Raw genomic sequence first — 14,142 nt, forward strand, 5'->3', positions numbered from 1 at the left:
TTTTTTGACTTCCCAGGTAAACTGACCTGATCCACACCTCCCGGACTGATGTGAAGATTGTTGTTGTTTAGTCGTGTCTGACTCTTCGTGACACCCTGGACCAGGGCACGCCAGGCACTCCTGTCTTCCACTGCCTCCCGCAGTTTGGTCAGGCTCATGTTTGTAGCTTCGAGAACACTGTCCAACCATCTTGTCCTCTGTCGTCCCCTTCTCCTTGTGCCCTCCATCTTTCCCAATATCAGGGTCTTTTCCAGGAAGTCTTCTCTTCTCATGAGGTGGCCAAAGTATTGGAGCCTCAACTTCACGATCTGTCCTTCCAGTGAGCACTCAGGGCTGATTTCCTTAAGAAAGGATACGTTTGATCTTCTTGCAGTCCATGGGACTCTCAAGAGTCTCCTCCAACACCATAATTCAAAAGCATCAATTCTTCGGCAATCAGCCTTCTTTATGGTCCAGCTCTCACTTCCATACATCACTACTGGGAAAACCATGGCTTTAACTATACGGACCTTTGTTGGCAAGGTGATGTCTCTGCTTTTTAAGATGCTGTCTAGGTTTGCAATCGCCTTTCTCCCAAGGAGCAGGCGTCTTTTAATTTCGTGACTGCTGTCACCATCTGCAGTGATCATGGAGCCCAAGAAAGTAAAATCTCTCACTGCCTCCATTTCTTCCCCTTCTATTTGCCAGGAGGTGATGGGACTAGTGGCCATGATCTTTGTTTTTTTGATGTTGAGCTTCAGACCATATTTTGTGCTCTCCTCTTTCACCCTCATTAAAAGGTTCTTTAAGTCCTCCTCACTTTCTGCCATCAAGGTTGTGTCATCTGCATATCTGAGGTTGTTGATATTTCTTCCGGCGATCTTAATTCCGGCTTGGGATTCATCCAGTCCAGCCTTTCGCATGATGAATTCTGCGTATAAGTTAAATAACCAGGGAGACAATATACAGCCTTGCCGTACTCCTTTCCCAATTTTGAACCAATCAGTTGTTCCATATCCAGTTCTAACTGTAGCTTCTTGTCCCACATAGAGATTTCTCAGGAGACAGATGAGGTGATCAGGCACTCCCATTTCTTTAAGAACTTGCCATAGTTTGCTGTGGTCGACACAGTCAAAGGCTTTTGCACAGTCAATGAAGCAGAAGTAGATGTCTTTCTGGAACTCTCTAGCTTTCTCCATAATCCAGCGCATGTTTGCAATTTGGTCTCTGGTTCCTCTGCCCCTTCGAAATCCAGCTTGCACTTCTGGGAGCTCTCGTTCCACATACTGCTTAAGCCTGCCTTGTAGAATTTTAAGCATAACCTTGCTAGCATGTGAAATGAGTGCAATTGTGCGGTAGTTGGAGCATTCTTTGGCACTGCCCTTCTTTGGGATTGGGATGTAGACTGATCTTCTCCAATCCTCTGGCCACTGCTGAGTTTTCCAAATTTGCTGGCATATTGAGTGTAGCACCTTGACAGCATCATCGTTTAAAATTTTAAATAGTTCAACTGGAATATCATCACTTCCACTGGCCTTGTTATTAGCAGTGCTTTCTAAGGCCCATTTGACTTCACTCTCCAGGATGTCTGGCTCAAGGTCAGCAACCACACTACCTGGGGTGTACGAGACATCCATTTCTTTCTGGTATAGTTCCTCTGTGTATTCTTGCCACCTTTTCTTGATGTCTTCTGCTTCTGTTAGGTCCTTTCCACTTTTGTCTTTTATTATGGTAATCTTTGTACGAAATGTTCCTTTCATATCTCCAATTTTCTTGAACAGATCTCTGGTTTTTCCCATTCTATTGTTTTCCTCTATTTCTTTGCATTACTCATTTAAGAAGGCCTTCTTGTCTCTCCTTGCTATATTTTGGAAATCTGCATTCAATTTCCTGTATCTTTCACTATCTCCCTCGCATTTTGCTTGCCTTCTCTTCCCCGCTATTTGTAAGGCCTCGTTGGACAGCCACTTTGCTTTCTTGCATTTCCTTTTCATTGGGATGGTTTTAGTTGCTGCCTCCTGTATAATGTTACGAGCCTCCATCCATAGCTCTTCAGGCACTCTGTCCACCAAATCTAAATCCTTAAACCTGTTCCTCACTTCCACTGTGAAGATTAGGATGCAGTTATTCATTAGATTTCACACTTCTCAGAATTCTGCAGTAGAGCTCTTGGCATTAAAACCCACACCAAACAGCCTTTAAAATACATCTAGAGAAGCTTACATTGAGACAGAATAAGCATCTCAGGATAAACAAAATAAAAAAAATTCCTTCCAGTAGCACCTTAGAGACCAACTAAGTTGGTTATTGGTATGAGCTTTCGTGTGCATGCACTTCAGGTGTATCTGAAGAAGTGTGCATGCACATGAAAGCTCATACCAATAACCAACTTAGTTGGTCTCTAAGGTGCTACTGGAAGGAATTTTTTTATTTTGTTTCGACTACAGCAGACCAACACGGCTGCCTACCTGTAACTACATCTCAGTATAGATTTTGTGATAAGATAAGGTCAGGATTCACCTAGTGAGCCTGGCAGCCAAAGCCGTCCACAAGGACTTCTGCTTGTGTGAGGGAGCTCTCCACTCCCCCCCCCCCGTGTCCCTCCTTGAAATTAGCTTGGGAATCTGAGAAGCCCCAGAACAGTGTCAGAGGGAGGAGAGCGGTATCATAGCTATCGGCTAGTCCACTGGAGGTGGTGGTGAGGAACAGCAAATGAGCCTCATGTACTGCCCACCGTACTGCTTCCATTTCTCTTATCTGCCATATATATGGGTGCATTCTGCACTTACGTGAAGATAGACAGATGATAGAGTGGCTTGATAACTGGGTCACAGAGCCAAGCAATTTTCTATTCAGGTCACTGTATTGTCCATAACCACAGTGCATGAGTGGGGCCTGCCATGGCTGATAGCACAATCAGTAAATATCCTACGCTGATGGTTCCCTTGATAGCTTACATGCACACTCTCTGAAACAAGATATCTCACATCCCAACTTTGCCTGTACTTGGTGGGCTACGAACATTTATCCCATTCCCACTCTTCATGTTTAGTTTCCCCAAAACTGGCTGTTGACATTCTCTTTATAGTGGAAGCCCTGCACCACATACCACCCTGCTGCATTCTGCATAAAGAATTATGTAACTGCCCTCAGGCTACTTGCCCCTTTCTTTAAGTGTGTTTTCATAAGGCAAGCTTTCATCTCTGCTTTATGATCAGCGCAGAGCAGGCACAGCTAACCTGTGGCCCTATGGATGCTGCTGAGTGACAGTTTCCATGCCCTCATCATTGCCTGTGCTGGTTTTGGCTGATGGGAGCTGATCTCCCAACAACCTCTGCAGGGCCAAAGGTTAGCCACCTGGCGGAGAGATTTAGAGACTTCTGACAACTCGATAAATAACTGCGCCAAAGGGTCATTTATACATCCATGTGCAATGTGTATCTGACAACTGAGGATCACACTCCTTGCATCTGACAAAATGACCCCAAGTCCACAAAAGCTTATGCCGTAATGAAAAACTGTTGGTGTTTAAGGCATCGCAATACTCTCTGTTGTTTTAGGAAGGAAAAAAGTCTTAGCTGCACCCAGTTGCTTTTTAGTTTTCAGGTGTTGCAAAGATGCCAAAATGAGGTTCCAAAAACCATATTAGAACCATGTCTTCAATTAGGCCAGCCGAAATAGTGTGCAAACTCTTGAGTTCTCAAGAACTCTTCATCAAGCCACGTGATCAAGCCCACACAGCAGGAAGGGGGCATATTCCCTTCACTGCACAGAGCAGATTGCTACCAGTACTTAGTGAAGGAAAGCCTAAAACACAAAGTTGTCTTAACACCACGAGAGGTGTATAGGCAGTGTTAAAACTAGTTTTTGAGTTACACATATCTACAGTTCTCATTTGCCACAAGAAGGGGACGGCAGAGGACGAGATGGTTGGACAGTGTTCTCGAAGCTACCACCATGAGTTTGACCAAAGTGCGGGAAGCAGTGGAAGACAGGAGTGCCTGGCGTGCTCTGGTCCATGGGGTCACGAAGAGTCGGACAGGACTAAATGACTAAACAACAACAAATATGTATGAAAGCTGGTTAGTTAGCAAGTTTCTAACATGTTAGGTGTTGTCAAGCCAGAACTGAGTCCAATTCAATGCCAGTTCTTCCTCCCCCACTTTTTTTGTATGTGGTTTGGTGCACGTTTTGTCATGCATTGTCTTGGAGCAAAGGCTGCACTCGCTGAGACCAACATTGGAAATTCCCTTTGTGCTTTGAGTTCTGTCTCTTCCTAGGCAAGAGAACTTGGTCTAACGGTACCAAAATCCTGTCAGTTTGGATTAGGTGTGAACATTTCCAATCTAGGACAGGGCAGAGAGAAGACTGAAATGCAGATTAACACTTGGTTCCCCATATCTAGCAAAGCTCTCGTGACAAGCTCTTCCTTTCACCCCCGTAACGGTACCTTTGTGGGCATGGGTTGTGGTTACTTGCAACATCGCACTTCTTCAGTAACCTGCCGCTTTGTCCTGACTTTTTGCATCAGCTCACAGATCACTTGCCCTTTAGCAACTGCCAACCTTGCATATCGGCACTGCATTTGCCCAAACTGAGTAACTTCCCCTTCTGTCACGTGACAAGCATGTGGTAGGGCTGGTGATATTTTTCTGGATGATTAAATTCTCCCCCTCCCCTGCTGATTTCCACAACCACTGCAAGCTATCAGGTTATTCACTGTGTAAGAATGTGACCAGTCTTACTTTCTCTCCCCCACCCCCAACTTCCCTTAGCATGCTGAGTTGATTTCCAAAGTACAAAGCGGTATAGGAACATGCATGTACTTGCTTTCTCAAGACAGGGACAGTGGCATTTAGATTAGTGGTCTGTTACTTATGACTTACAGCCTGGAGTTCAAAAGCTTGCTCCCCTTCCCCTAGCATGCTCATCCTGATTCTTCATATTCATGCTTCTACCACAAAAGATCTAGATTTGCTATTTCAAACATGCCACCTTGAAACCCATGTACTGTGGCGCCTACAGCAGGAGCAGCAGCACTACAAAGAGATGTTTGGGCCAGTCAGTTCTGTTCTGTGCTGATTTGTTGCTATCCCAGCAGTAATGAGAACACAGAGCGTAGGCCTAGGGTTGGGCATCGTCCTATAAGCCGTGGATGGCTTTGGGGCAAATTCATAAAGGATAAGGCTGTCATTGGCTGCTACCAATAATGAAGGACATGCTTTGCTTCCACAGACAGAGGCAGTAACACTTCTGAATACCAGTTGCTGAAAATCACAAGTGGGGAGACTGCTATTGCACTTAGGTGCTGCTTGCAAACTTCCGGCAGGTTGACCACTGTGAGAACAGGACGTTAGACTAGATGGACCACTGGGCTGATCTGGCAAGTTCTTCCTGTGTTCTTACATTGAGCCTACTACAATAACAAATATCTTCAAAATAAAAAATTTCTTCCAGTAGCACCTTAAAGACCAACTAAGTTAGTTCTTGGTATGAGCTTTCGTGTGCATGCACACTTCTTCAGATACACGTGTATCTGAAGAAGTGTGCATGCACACGAAAGCTCATACCAAGAACTAACTTAGTTGGTCTTTAAGGTGCTACTGGAAGGAATTTTTTATTTTGACTATGGCAGACCAACACGGCTACCTATCTGTAACTGGAAATATCTTCTAGTTCTTATTATGGGGAGCAAAACTAATGAGCATGCCCTTCTTACTTTTTTCCAGAATCCTGGCCCCTTGCCTCAATAGGGTTCTTAGTCATTGCCATGAATGAATGTTTAAAATCTGCCTTGACAGGTTTCTCCTTTTTAATTGGTAAGCCACGGGCAGTGGCGCAGGCTCAGAACCTCACACATGAGCAGCTCAGCAGAGTGTGGCAGCTTGGCATGCGTTTGATCAGGCCACATCCCAGCGCCACAATGGCTTCCCCTTGCTGCAGGCCGAGGGTTCACTGGGTTGAGCAAGCCAGCGACTGTTTACTGACAGCCACCACTTCTTAGGTAATTGCCTGGGGAGTCTGGCCCAGCGGGAAGTGGTCTATCCTTGTGCCCACAGGGGTCTAATTATTTTGCAAGTGACGAGTGAAGGGTTTAGGTACTGTAAATGGGAAGTACTAAATAAGGCAAACCACAGAATTTTGGTTTCCCTGTCTTACGCCCTGTCTTGGACAATGAAATGGAAAAATATGAAATGCAGTAGAATTAAACAACAAACCAGGATAAAAAGCGAAGCACAGAAACATAAAATATTTATTAAAATTTTTTGAAATATAACAGTAAAAATGAAAAAGAAAAAAGAAAAATACAAAATAAAAACAGTTAAAAACATACATTTTTTTCTTTTACTTATTTTCTTTTAGCTTATTTCCCGGACCTCCTCATACCTCCCTTTTTTGTATTCCACTTCAATTTATTGGTTCAGCAAATCCTTACCATTAGATTTTAACCCATTTATAACCCTTTTTTATATTCTCTTAAATCATTACAGCTGGAAACTCCTTAGTTGCTATCCAACATCATTCTATCATTCATTAATTTTACAATATTTCTGTATTGCGCAGCACAGAAACATAGGGTCGTATGTGGTATGTGGTGTGCTCTGGTCCATGGGGTCATGAAGAGTCAGACACAACTAAATGACTAAACAACAACAACAACAACAAATGTGGTATAGCACTATGTGAACATTCAGTCATCAGTGCAAGGACTTCTGCTTGCAAAATGGAACATTCTCTTCCCCGCTCCCCTGGACTGTTCTAGGGGTTCTCCCAACCCTCTGGAGCAGGTTTGTGGAGGGGGCAAGGGAGGTGGGGAGGGGACAGAGGGGGCAGAGATAAAAATTGGCTAATTTGGGAAGAACTGGGAGAAAAGAAAAGTTTGTAATAAAGGCTGAAAACATCACAATGCTGGGGCTTACTTCACTTCTAAGGGAAGAGAATTTCAGAGAACTGGTGCCACAGCACAAATAGCATCTGCCCATTTGTCGTGTTTTATTTTGCTTTCTACTGCTAGTGTTTTTGCTACTACTGCTTTCTTGTTTTATTTACCATTTAATGTTTCAGTGCGTTGATAGCTTCAATCCTTGTTAATAATAATAATAATAATAATAATAATGTTATTGTTTATATCCCGCCCATCTGGCTGGGTTTCCCCAGCCACTCTGGGCGGCTTCCAGCAAAATATAAAAAATAATAAAATGTCAGACATTAAAAACTTCCCAGATGTTTTCTAAAAGTTGTGTAATTCTTTATCTCCCTGGCATCTTATGGGAGGGCATTCCACAGGGATACTTTGAAGGTGTCTCTAACAGAAGAGTGGGATTAAACTAGTAAGTGAGAGCCTAATATTATTTTCTCTAATAATTTTTAGTGGGAGGAAAAAGTGAGAAGTGGAGCAAGCGAGACAACCTGTTTATCAGACCTGTTGTGCTTCCCAACTCCATTGGAGAGTTTTTTTGTCAGGCTTAGGTGTTCATCTTGACTCAGGCATAACAGAGCACATGTGAAAACTATTTCCCAGGGAGAATCTTCTTTTAGATGCCTACCACCCAGGCATCTCAGTCACATACTACAACCAATTGGGTGCCTTCCAGCTGTTTGGACTACAGCCCCTGCCAGCACATGCTGGAGGTCACCAGGTTGGCAAAGGCTGACACTGTGTGTGTGTGTGTGCGCGCGCGCACGTATTCATTCATTCATGAGTGGCACTTTTTAAAACTTCCCCCTTTCCTTTCCAGCTGCAGAGGACAGGATTCTGAAGTCCAGTTGGCATGGAAAGTCCGGTCGAAGTCCACTTCAGGCTCTTTACCACGGTGATCAGGTGAGTGAACGTGAAAAGGGAAGGTGGAAGGGTGTGGAGGGAACTGGCAAGAGTTGGCAAGTGCTCGTTGTGTGTCAAAGTCCAGGCAACACACAACTCCTGCTATGATGCAACTTCGATGTTACTGTCTGCAGAGGGAGATGTGTGTTTCTTCTTCTTTTTCTTAGGATAACTTTGCACCCAGGCCACAATTTTTTTGACCCATTTTATTCTGCCTCGTTGATAATTACAGAAAGGTGGTGGGCAGAGGAGGTAAATTGCCAGTTTGGTGGTTTTGTGTATCTGGAAAGGGGATTGAGTTGCTCTCATGCCCTGGCCACTCTGCTTTCAAAGCACCCAGCAAGCAAATCAGGAGCAAGTCTTCTCAAAGGTTAGCTCCACTGTGGGCATGTTGGCTTTTTCTCTCTCCAAATAGTTTACAGAAGTTAGAATCAGTGGAATCAAATGCTTCTGCTGCATAGCTCAGGCTCTTGGGCTGCAAGTATTCTGGGAGGCTTCTGGCAAATATATCTAGATCTAGAAAATTGGGTGGAGTTATTTCTCTCTTAGAGGTTAGACTCAATTGTCACTCCTGGGGATCTAACCTATCATCTTTTGCATGTTAAAAGCATGTGCTCTACTGCTGCACAATGGCTTTCCCCAAAGGTCCGCAGCTGTCCCTGCTGTTGCTCAGAGATTTGGTCTAGCAAGAGATTTATCCCCATAACGTTTATACCCTACAAACAGTGGATGACTTAACCAATCCTATGTCTGGATTGTACCACTTTAGGTTGCAGGGGGAGGCATGCATGATTTAACAATTCCCTACACTTTTTTTTTAAAAAAGACCTAATTGTTGGTAACCTTTCCCACTGATGAGGCAGTTACCTATTTGTGGTGATTTTTTTTTGTATGTTTGGAGGATCATTCATGGACATCGACCCCCACCAGCAGTTTGAAATGGTGCAGTCCAGGTAAAGGTTTTCCCACCTTATCCGATGCCCCTGACTGCTTGGCCACAGACTCCATTTAGCAGTGTGATTTATGCTAGCAGACTGATGCCTGGCAAGGGCAACCTAGGAACAAGGAAGGTAGGAAACTCTCCGCAGTTCAGATACCACAGGATACTCCCTGTGTGTGGCTGTTGGAAATGGAGTTTGCCAGAATACACTTTATTTTCTCCTCGTAACCACCTACTCTTGCCTTCCTTTTGACAATTAATTTAATGGAAACAGGAGAAAATGAAAGCCAGATAACTGCTCCCACGGCAGCGACGATGACTCCCCAGTGAACCCATATAGGAAACGGAACGGCTGCTTTTGAGTGTTATAACATTTCTGCCTTAATGTTTTAACTGTGTTTTTAAAGAGGAGCCATTGCAAGTGCACAGCATTCTATAACTTTTAACCCTTGTGTTACACAAAAGCCGCCTGGCCCTTGTGAAATGGGGTGAGTAAATGGCCCCTGACATCAGTAACCATAGCTTCCTATCTAAAATGTGCCCCAGCTCTGGGAGACGTGAGTTCAAATCCTGGGTCAGCTTATGAACATAAGAGCCCTGCTGAACCAGGCCAAAGGCCTCTCTCTAGTTCAGCATCCTGATTCCTGCAGAGGCTGGCCAGCGATCTCTCTTGGGAAGCCCTCTAGCAGGACCAGGAGCAGCCCTAGAAATAGTCCTCTCCCAGAAACTGGTATTGGGGATAATGCTGCCTCTGGTCCCGGAGGTAGCATACTGCCACCATCACTAGTAGCCACTGGTAGTCTTATTCCCTGTGGGTCTGCTGTCTTTCTTTTCAAGTCACTGTGTCTGAGCATTGGTCTTACTCCCCACCTTGGAAGTGACCACAATCAGATCCAATTTTGCTGGATGGCCAAAACAATAAGGTGTGATGTGCCTGCTCCACCCATCTCTCTGTCTGGCATTAAGAGAGTGGGTTGGTGTGTTTTTTTATGTTATCCCTCTTCCTTTTGAAGAGAGTGAACAAGTCTTATTTGGCCTGGCAGATGCCAACGGGTGAGTGAGAAATTGAGGCAGGCATGGTAGGTTGAGCAAGCAGGCTGCTGGGCTGTGATCTAACAGTGCCTGACAGCTGTCAGGAACCCTCAGAAGACAAATGTGAAGGAAGCAAAAGGTCTACCTACACGTTGCACAGCCCCTCCTAGGAAGAAAATGCTGTTGCTACCTAGTGGGAGCCTTACTTGAAAAGGTTTTGTGTTGTGTAGGCCAGATTGTGGTTTCAGAGCCGTATGCTTTTTAGTAGAAGCTCTGTGCTTAAAGCTAGGAATGCTTTTCTGGGTGCAAGACAAAGGATCTGCTTAATTGTGTAACAAAATGCAGAATGTGCCCTGTGCAAATGTCCAAGATTTACTGCACGAACAGAGCTTTAAGCCCTCTGTGGGATGCCGTAGCTGATTCCCCCCTCCCCCAGAGAATATTTTGCGTACGGGGATCTTCAAAAGCAGGCCTTTGGCATGGCATCAGAACTTGTGTGACGGTGGAAGGAGCAACCGAAGGAATAAATGCAACTGAACCCACAGCTGCAGTTCACGTGCCGAAACGAGAGCTTTCTGTCTTTAACAAAATAGGAGGGAGAGAAGCAGGGTGGGCTCCTTCCGTAAATTGGTGTTGCCTTGTGTTTCCTTAAAAAAGGGGGGTGGAGAGACACTGGTGGGCATAAGTGTAGAAGAAAGCAAGAGGAACACACATGCATACCTTCCAAGTCATGAATCCAGCTCTTGAACTTGTTCAGAGTAGCAAGCCCTGGGGCAGCACCATGACCTTGGAGTGGCCTGACCTGACCCCTTCCTAACAGATGGCTTGCACAGGAAAGAACCGCAATAAGGAGCAGGGAGGCTGGGACGTTTGAATAGCCCAAGGCAGTCTCGGCTCACGTCATCCTGTCCCAGAGTTAACTTTGCCCTGCCAAGAGCACTTGGCCAGGCCTTTCATGAAGGAGGCTTTGATGCTCCCTTTTCCTTTGCCTTCAGACTGGGCACGTAACAGTGATGACTTGACACACTTTAACAGCACCTTCCTCCTCCTCCTGCAACTCTCTTGTACACAAAGCCAGGTTACATCCCCCCCTTTCCAAATGCGCCGGCTGGCATTTTAAATCTTGTGACATTTAGTTATCACCCAAACAAATTAGCAGATGTACAGGGAGAGAATACAAACAAATGACCCCCCCCCCCTGTGATTCAGGTTGCTAAAAGCTCTGAAGGGGTCGTAAGGAGCCTCATATCATGTGGGCACATCTACATTACAAAGCTATATCAGGGTTGTGTTTGGGTTTTTTTTTTTTTTAAATGGATGTATGCCCCACCTGTTAAAAAGCATATCTGTGTGTGTGTGTCTGTGTTTCTATAAACGTATCTAGACACACACACATTAAAAATATAACAATAAAAACATTACAGTGCATATAGATAAAACAGCACAACTGTGAGGATTTATAAAAATGAGTTAGAATATGCAGACTTTTAAAAATATAGGCTATACCAGTTGACCTCCCAAATAATTCTGTGAATTGCAGTTAGGTGAGGGTGCTGCACATTCTTGGTGGCTGCAGACTTCTCTGGGGTATAAATATGCCTTATGTGAATGCCTTTTTTCATTGCAGCAACATAGTTGAGGTAAAGGTAAAGGACCCCCGGATGGTTAAGTCCAGTCAAAGGTGACTGTGGGGTTGCGGCGCTCATTTTGCTTTCAGGCCGAGGGAGTCAGTGTTTGTCCACCGACAGCTTTCCGGGTCATGTGGCCAGCATGACTAAACCGCTTCTGGCACAGTGGAACACTGTGACAGAAGCCAGAGCACATGGAAATGCTGTTTACCTTCCCACCACAGCTTCACCTATTTATCTACTTGCACTGGTGTGCTTTCGAACTGCTAGGTGGGTAGAAGCTGGGACAGAGCAACGGGAGCTCACCCCGTCATGACGATTTGAACCGCCGACCTTCCAGTCAGCAAGCCCAAGAGGCTCAGTGGTATAGACCACAGCGCCACCATAATTGAACCCCACCCCTAGATTTGTAGAGTTGGCAGAAACCCTGAGGATCATCTAGTCCAATGCCCTGCGATGCAGGAATAAACTGTCCCTCCTTCCTCCTCTTACTCTTTTGCCAACTCTGTTGCCAGCCAGAGAAGAGGTAGGTACAGTGTTTTTTTGAAGGGAAGTTGTCCCAGTAGCAAGTGATCTCCTGACAACTGCCTTAGAAAGGCCTCCAGATTCTTTATCTTCTTGACATGTAAGTGTTTGTGGCCCTGAGCAGAGAAAAGGTTGGGATCTGACCAAATGCACTTTACCAGCCAAGTGTACAGTGACTCTTTCCACCTCCCCTCTTCTGTCTCCTCAGTTTGAGCAGTCCTCCCTGCAGGCGACGCACCAGCACAGGCGGGACCTGCTGAACAAGGTGTGCAACCGTTACACGCGCAAGCGGCGCCTCCTCACTCCTGACGACTTGCGCCACCTGGTGGTTGACGATGTTCATGGGCTGCTGTACTGCTACGTCCCCAAGGTGGCTTGCACTAACTGGAAACGGGTCATGATGGTCTTGACCGGGCAGGGCAAGTACCAGGACCCGCTGGAAATCCCAGCCAACGAGGCGCACGTGGCTTCCAACCTGCACACTCTCTCCGAGTACAGCATCCCCGAAATCAACTACCGCCTGCGCAACTACCTCAAGTTCATCTTTGTGCGGGAGCCTCTGGAGCGGCTGGTCTCTGCCTACCGCAACAAGTTCACCCGCAGCTACAACACAGCTTTCCACAAGCGCTACGGGACCAAGATAATTCGGCGGCATCGCCAGGACCCCAGCGACGAGGCCCTGGAGCACGGCCATGACGTGCGCTTCGAGGAGTTTGTGTACTACTTGCTGGATCCGCAGACTCAGCGCGAAGAGCCTTTCAATGAGCACTGGGAGCGAGTGCACTCCCTCTGCCACCCCTGTATCATCCACTACGACGTGGTAGGCAAGTACGAGACATTGGCCAAGGACTCCAATTACATCCTGCGACTGGTTGGGGCTGACGCAGGCGTCAAGTTCCCCTCCTCCTCCAAGACCACCAGGACCAACGACGACATGACGGCTAAGTTCTTCCAGAACATCAGCCCCTTTTACCAAAGGAGGTTATTTAATTTATACAAAATGGATTACTTGCTCTTCAACTACTCCATCCCGACTTACTTGCGCACCCGATGAGGTGGTGACCAAGCAGCCGGGGCTCCCTTTGCCTTTCCTGGTTTATGCTGTCAGCCAGTGAACATAAGATAACCTTTCCCCTCTTGTTGTGATGGTCAATCCATTGGGATTCCAGTTTGTCAAAACTGCAGCCACTGTTCCTGTCTCTTCCTTTCCCTTATTTCAGTTAAAGAAATCTACTGTTGTTTGATTATCCTTCCTCAGCCAAAGAGAGTTTTTCCAGAAGAACACAGGAATTGTGGCCTCTTTTTTTTTTTTTTTTGGTAAGGAGATTGGAGAATCAACCTGGAGCAATCAGAGAAGCAATAAAACATGATATGCATTTTATGTGTTGTTTAATATTCCCCCAAAGCCTCTCTCTCTCTCCTCATAGATTGAAGAAGCAGGGGGTGTGAGCCAAAAGTGTCTTATTGTGAACAATGTCTTTAGTGTGAACTAGAATTTTTCTGTGAGACAAAGCCTTATTTCATGTCCCCTCCTCGCTCTTTCTCTCTCAACCAGTGTTGGATATGACTGAGCACTTACTGCACACAAAGCCCACCAAGTTATACTCCCAAGCAAATTCCATTTATATGAATAGACATTGCACTGGGGCAGTGCTGCTTAATAGATTGTCCATTGGAGTAGGGTGGGGTATGCACACATTTTCATGCATATGAATGGCCTGAACCAAAGCAGAAATGAATGCCTTTCTTCAATCCTTTTTTTTAAAAAAAAAAGTCAACATGCAGTCATTGCATGAAGGAATTGCTGTGGCTTTCTTTATGTGCATCACTCAGGAGTAGCCAACGTGATACCTTCTATATATTGTGGATGATAACTCCCATCAGCCCCAACCAGCATGACCAACAGCCAAGGATGATGGGAGTTGCAGTCCAAATCATCTGACAGTCACCAGATAGGCTACCCTTGGCCTAGCTCACCATGGGCCTAACTAATTTAAGCTCTAGAAACAGGTTCTTTAATCTGAAAAATGGGTGGAGATGGAGACAGAGTTGGGAACACCCTTGGTATTAGAAGGCTAGCAATGTTTCGTTTTACCAGTCTGAGGGGAAATGTACCTTGAATTAGAATTGAGCTTTTTGATCTGGTTCGCACAACCCAGTAAGCCGAACTATGGCTTATGGGGGACTACATGGGCATCTGGGTTCCCAGAGAGCAG

General features: G+C 45.5%; 1 protein-coding gene across 1 annotated transcript in view; it reads left to right on the forward strand.

Moving 5' to 3' along the window:
- CHST13 (carbohydrate sulfotransferase 13) overlaps positions 1–13,684 on the forward strand; it is a 48,778-nt gene extending 35,094 nt beyond the window's left edge. The window contains exons 2-3 of the mRNA XM_082210488.1: positions 7,719–7,801; positions 12,135–13,684. Of these exons, the coding sequence (XP_082066614.1) occupies positions 7,719–7,801; positions 12,135–12,980 (929 nt within the window). The 3' untranslated portion in view covers positions 12,981–13,684. The remainder of the gene's footprint in view (positions 1–7,718; positions 7,802–12,134) is intronic.
- The last annotated feature ends 458 nt before the right edge of the window (positions 13,685–14,142 follow it).

The sequence above is a fragment of the Podarcis vaucheri genome (genome assembly GCF_965113315.1).
Source record: "Podarcis vaucheri genome assembly, chromosome: 2".
NCBI classification, from domain to species: Eukaryota; Metazoa; Chordata; class Lepidosauria; order Squamata; family Lacertidae; genus Podarcis; species Podarcis vaucheri.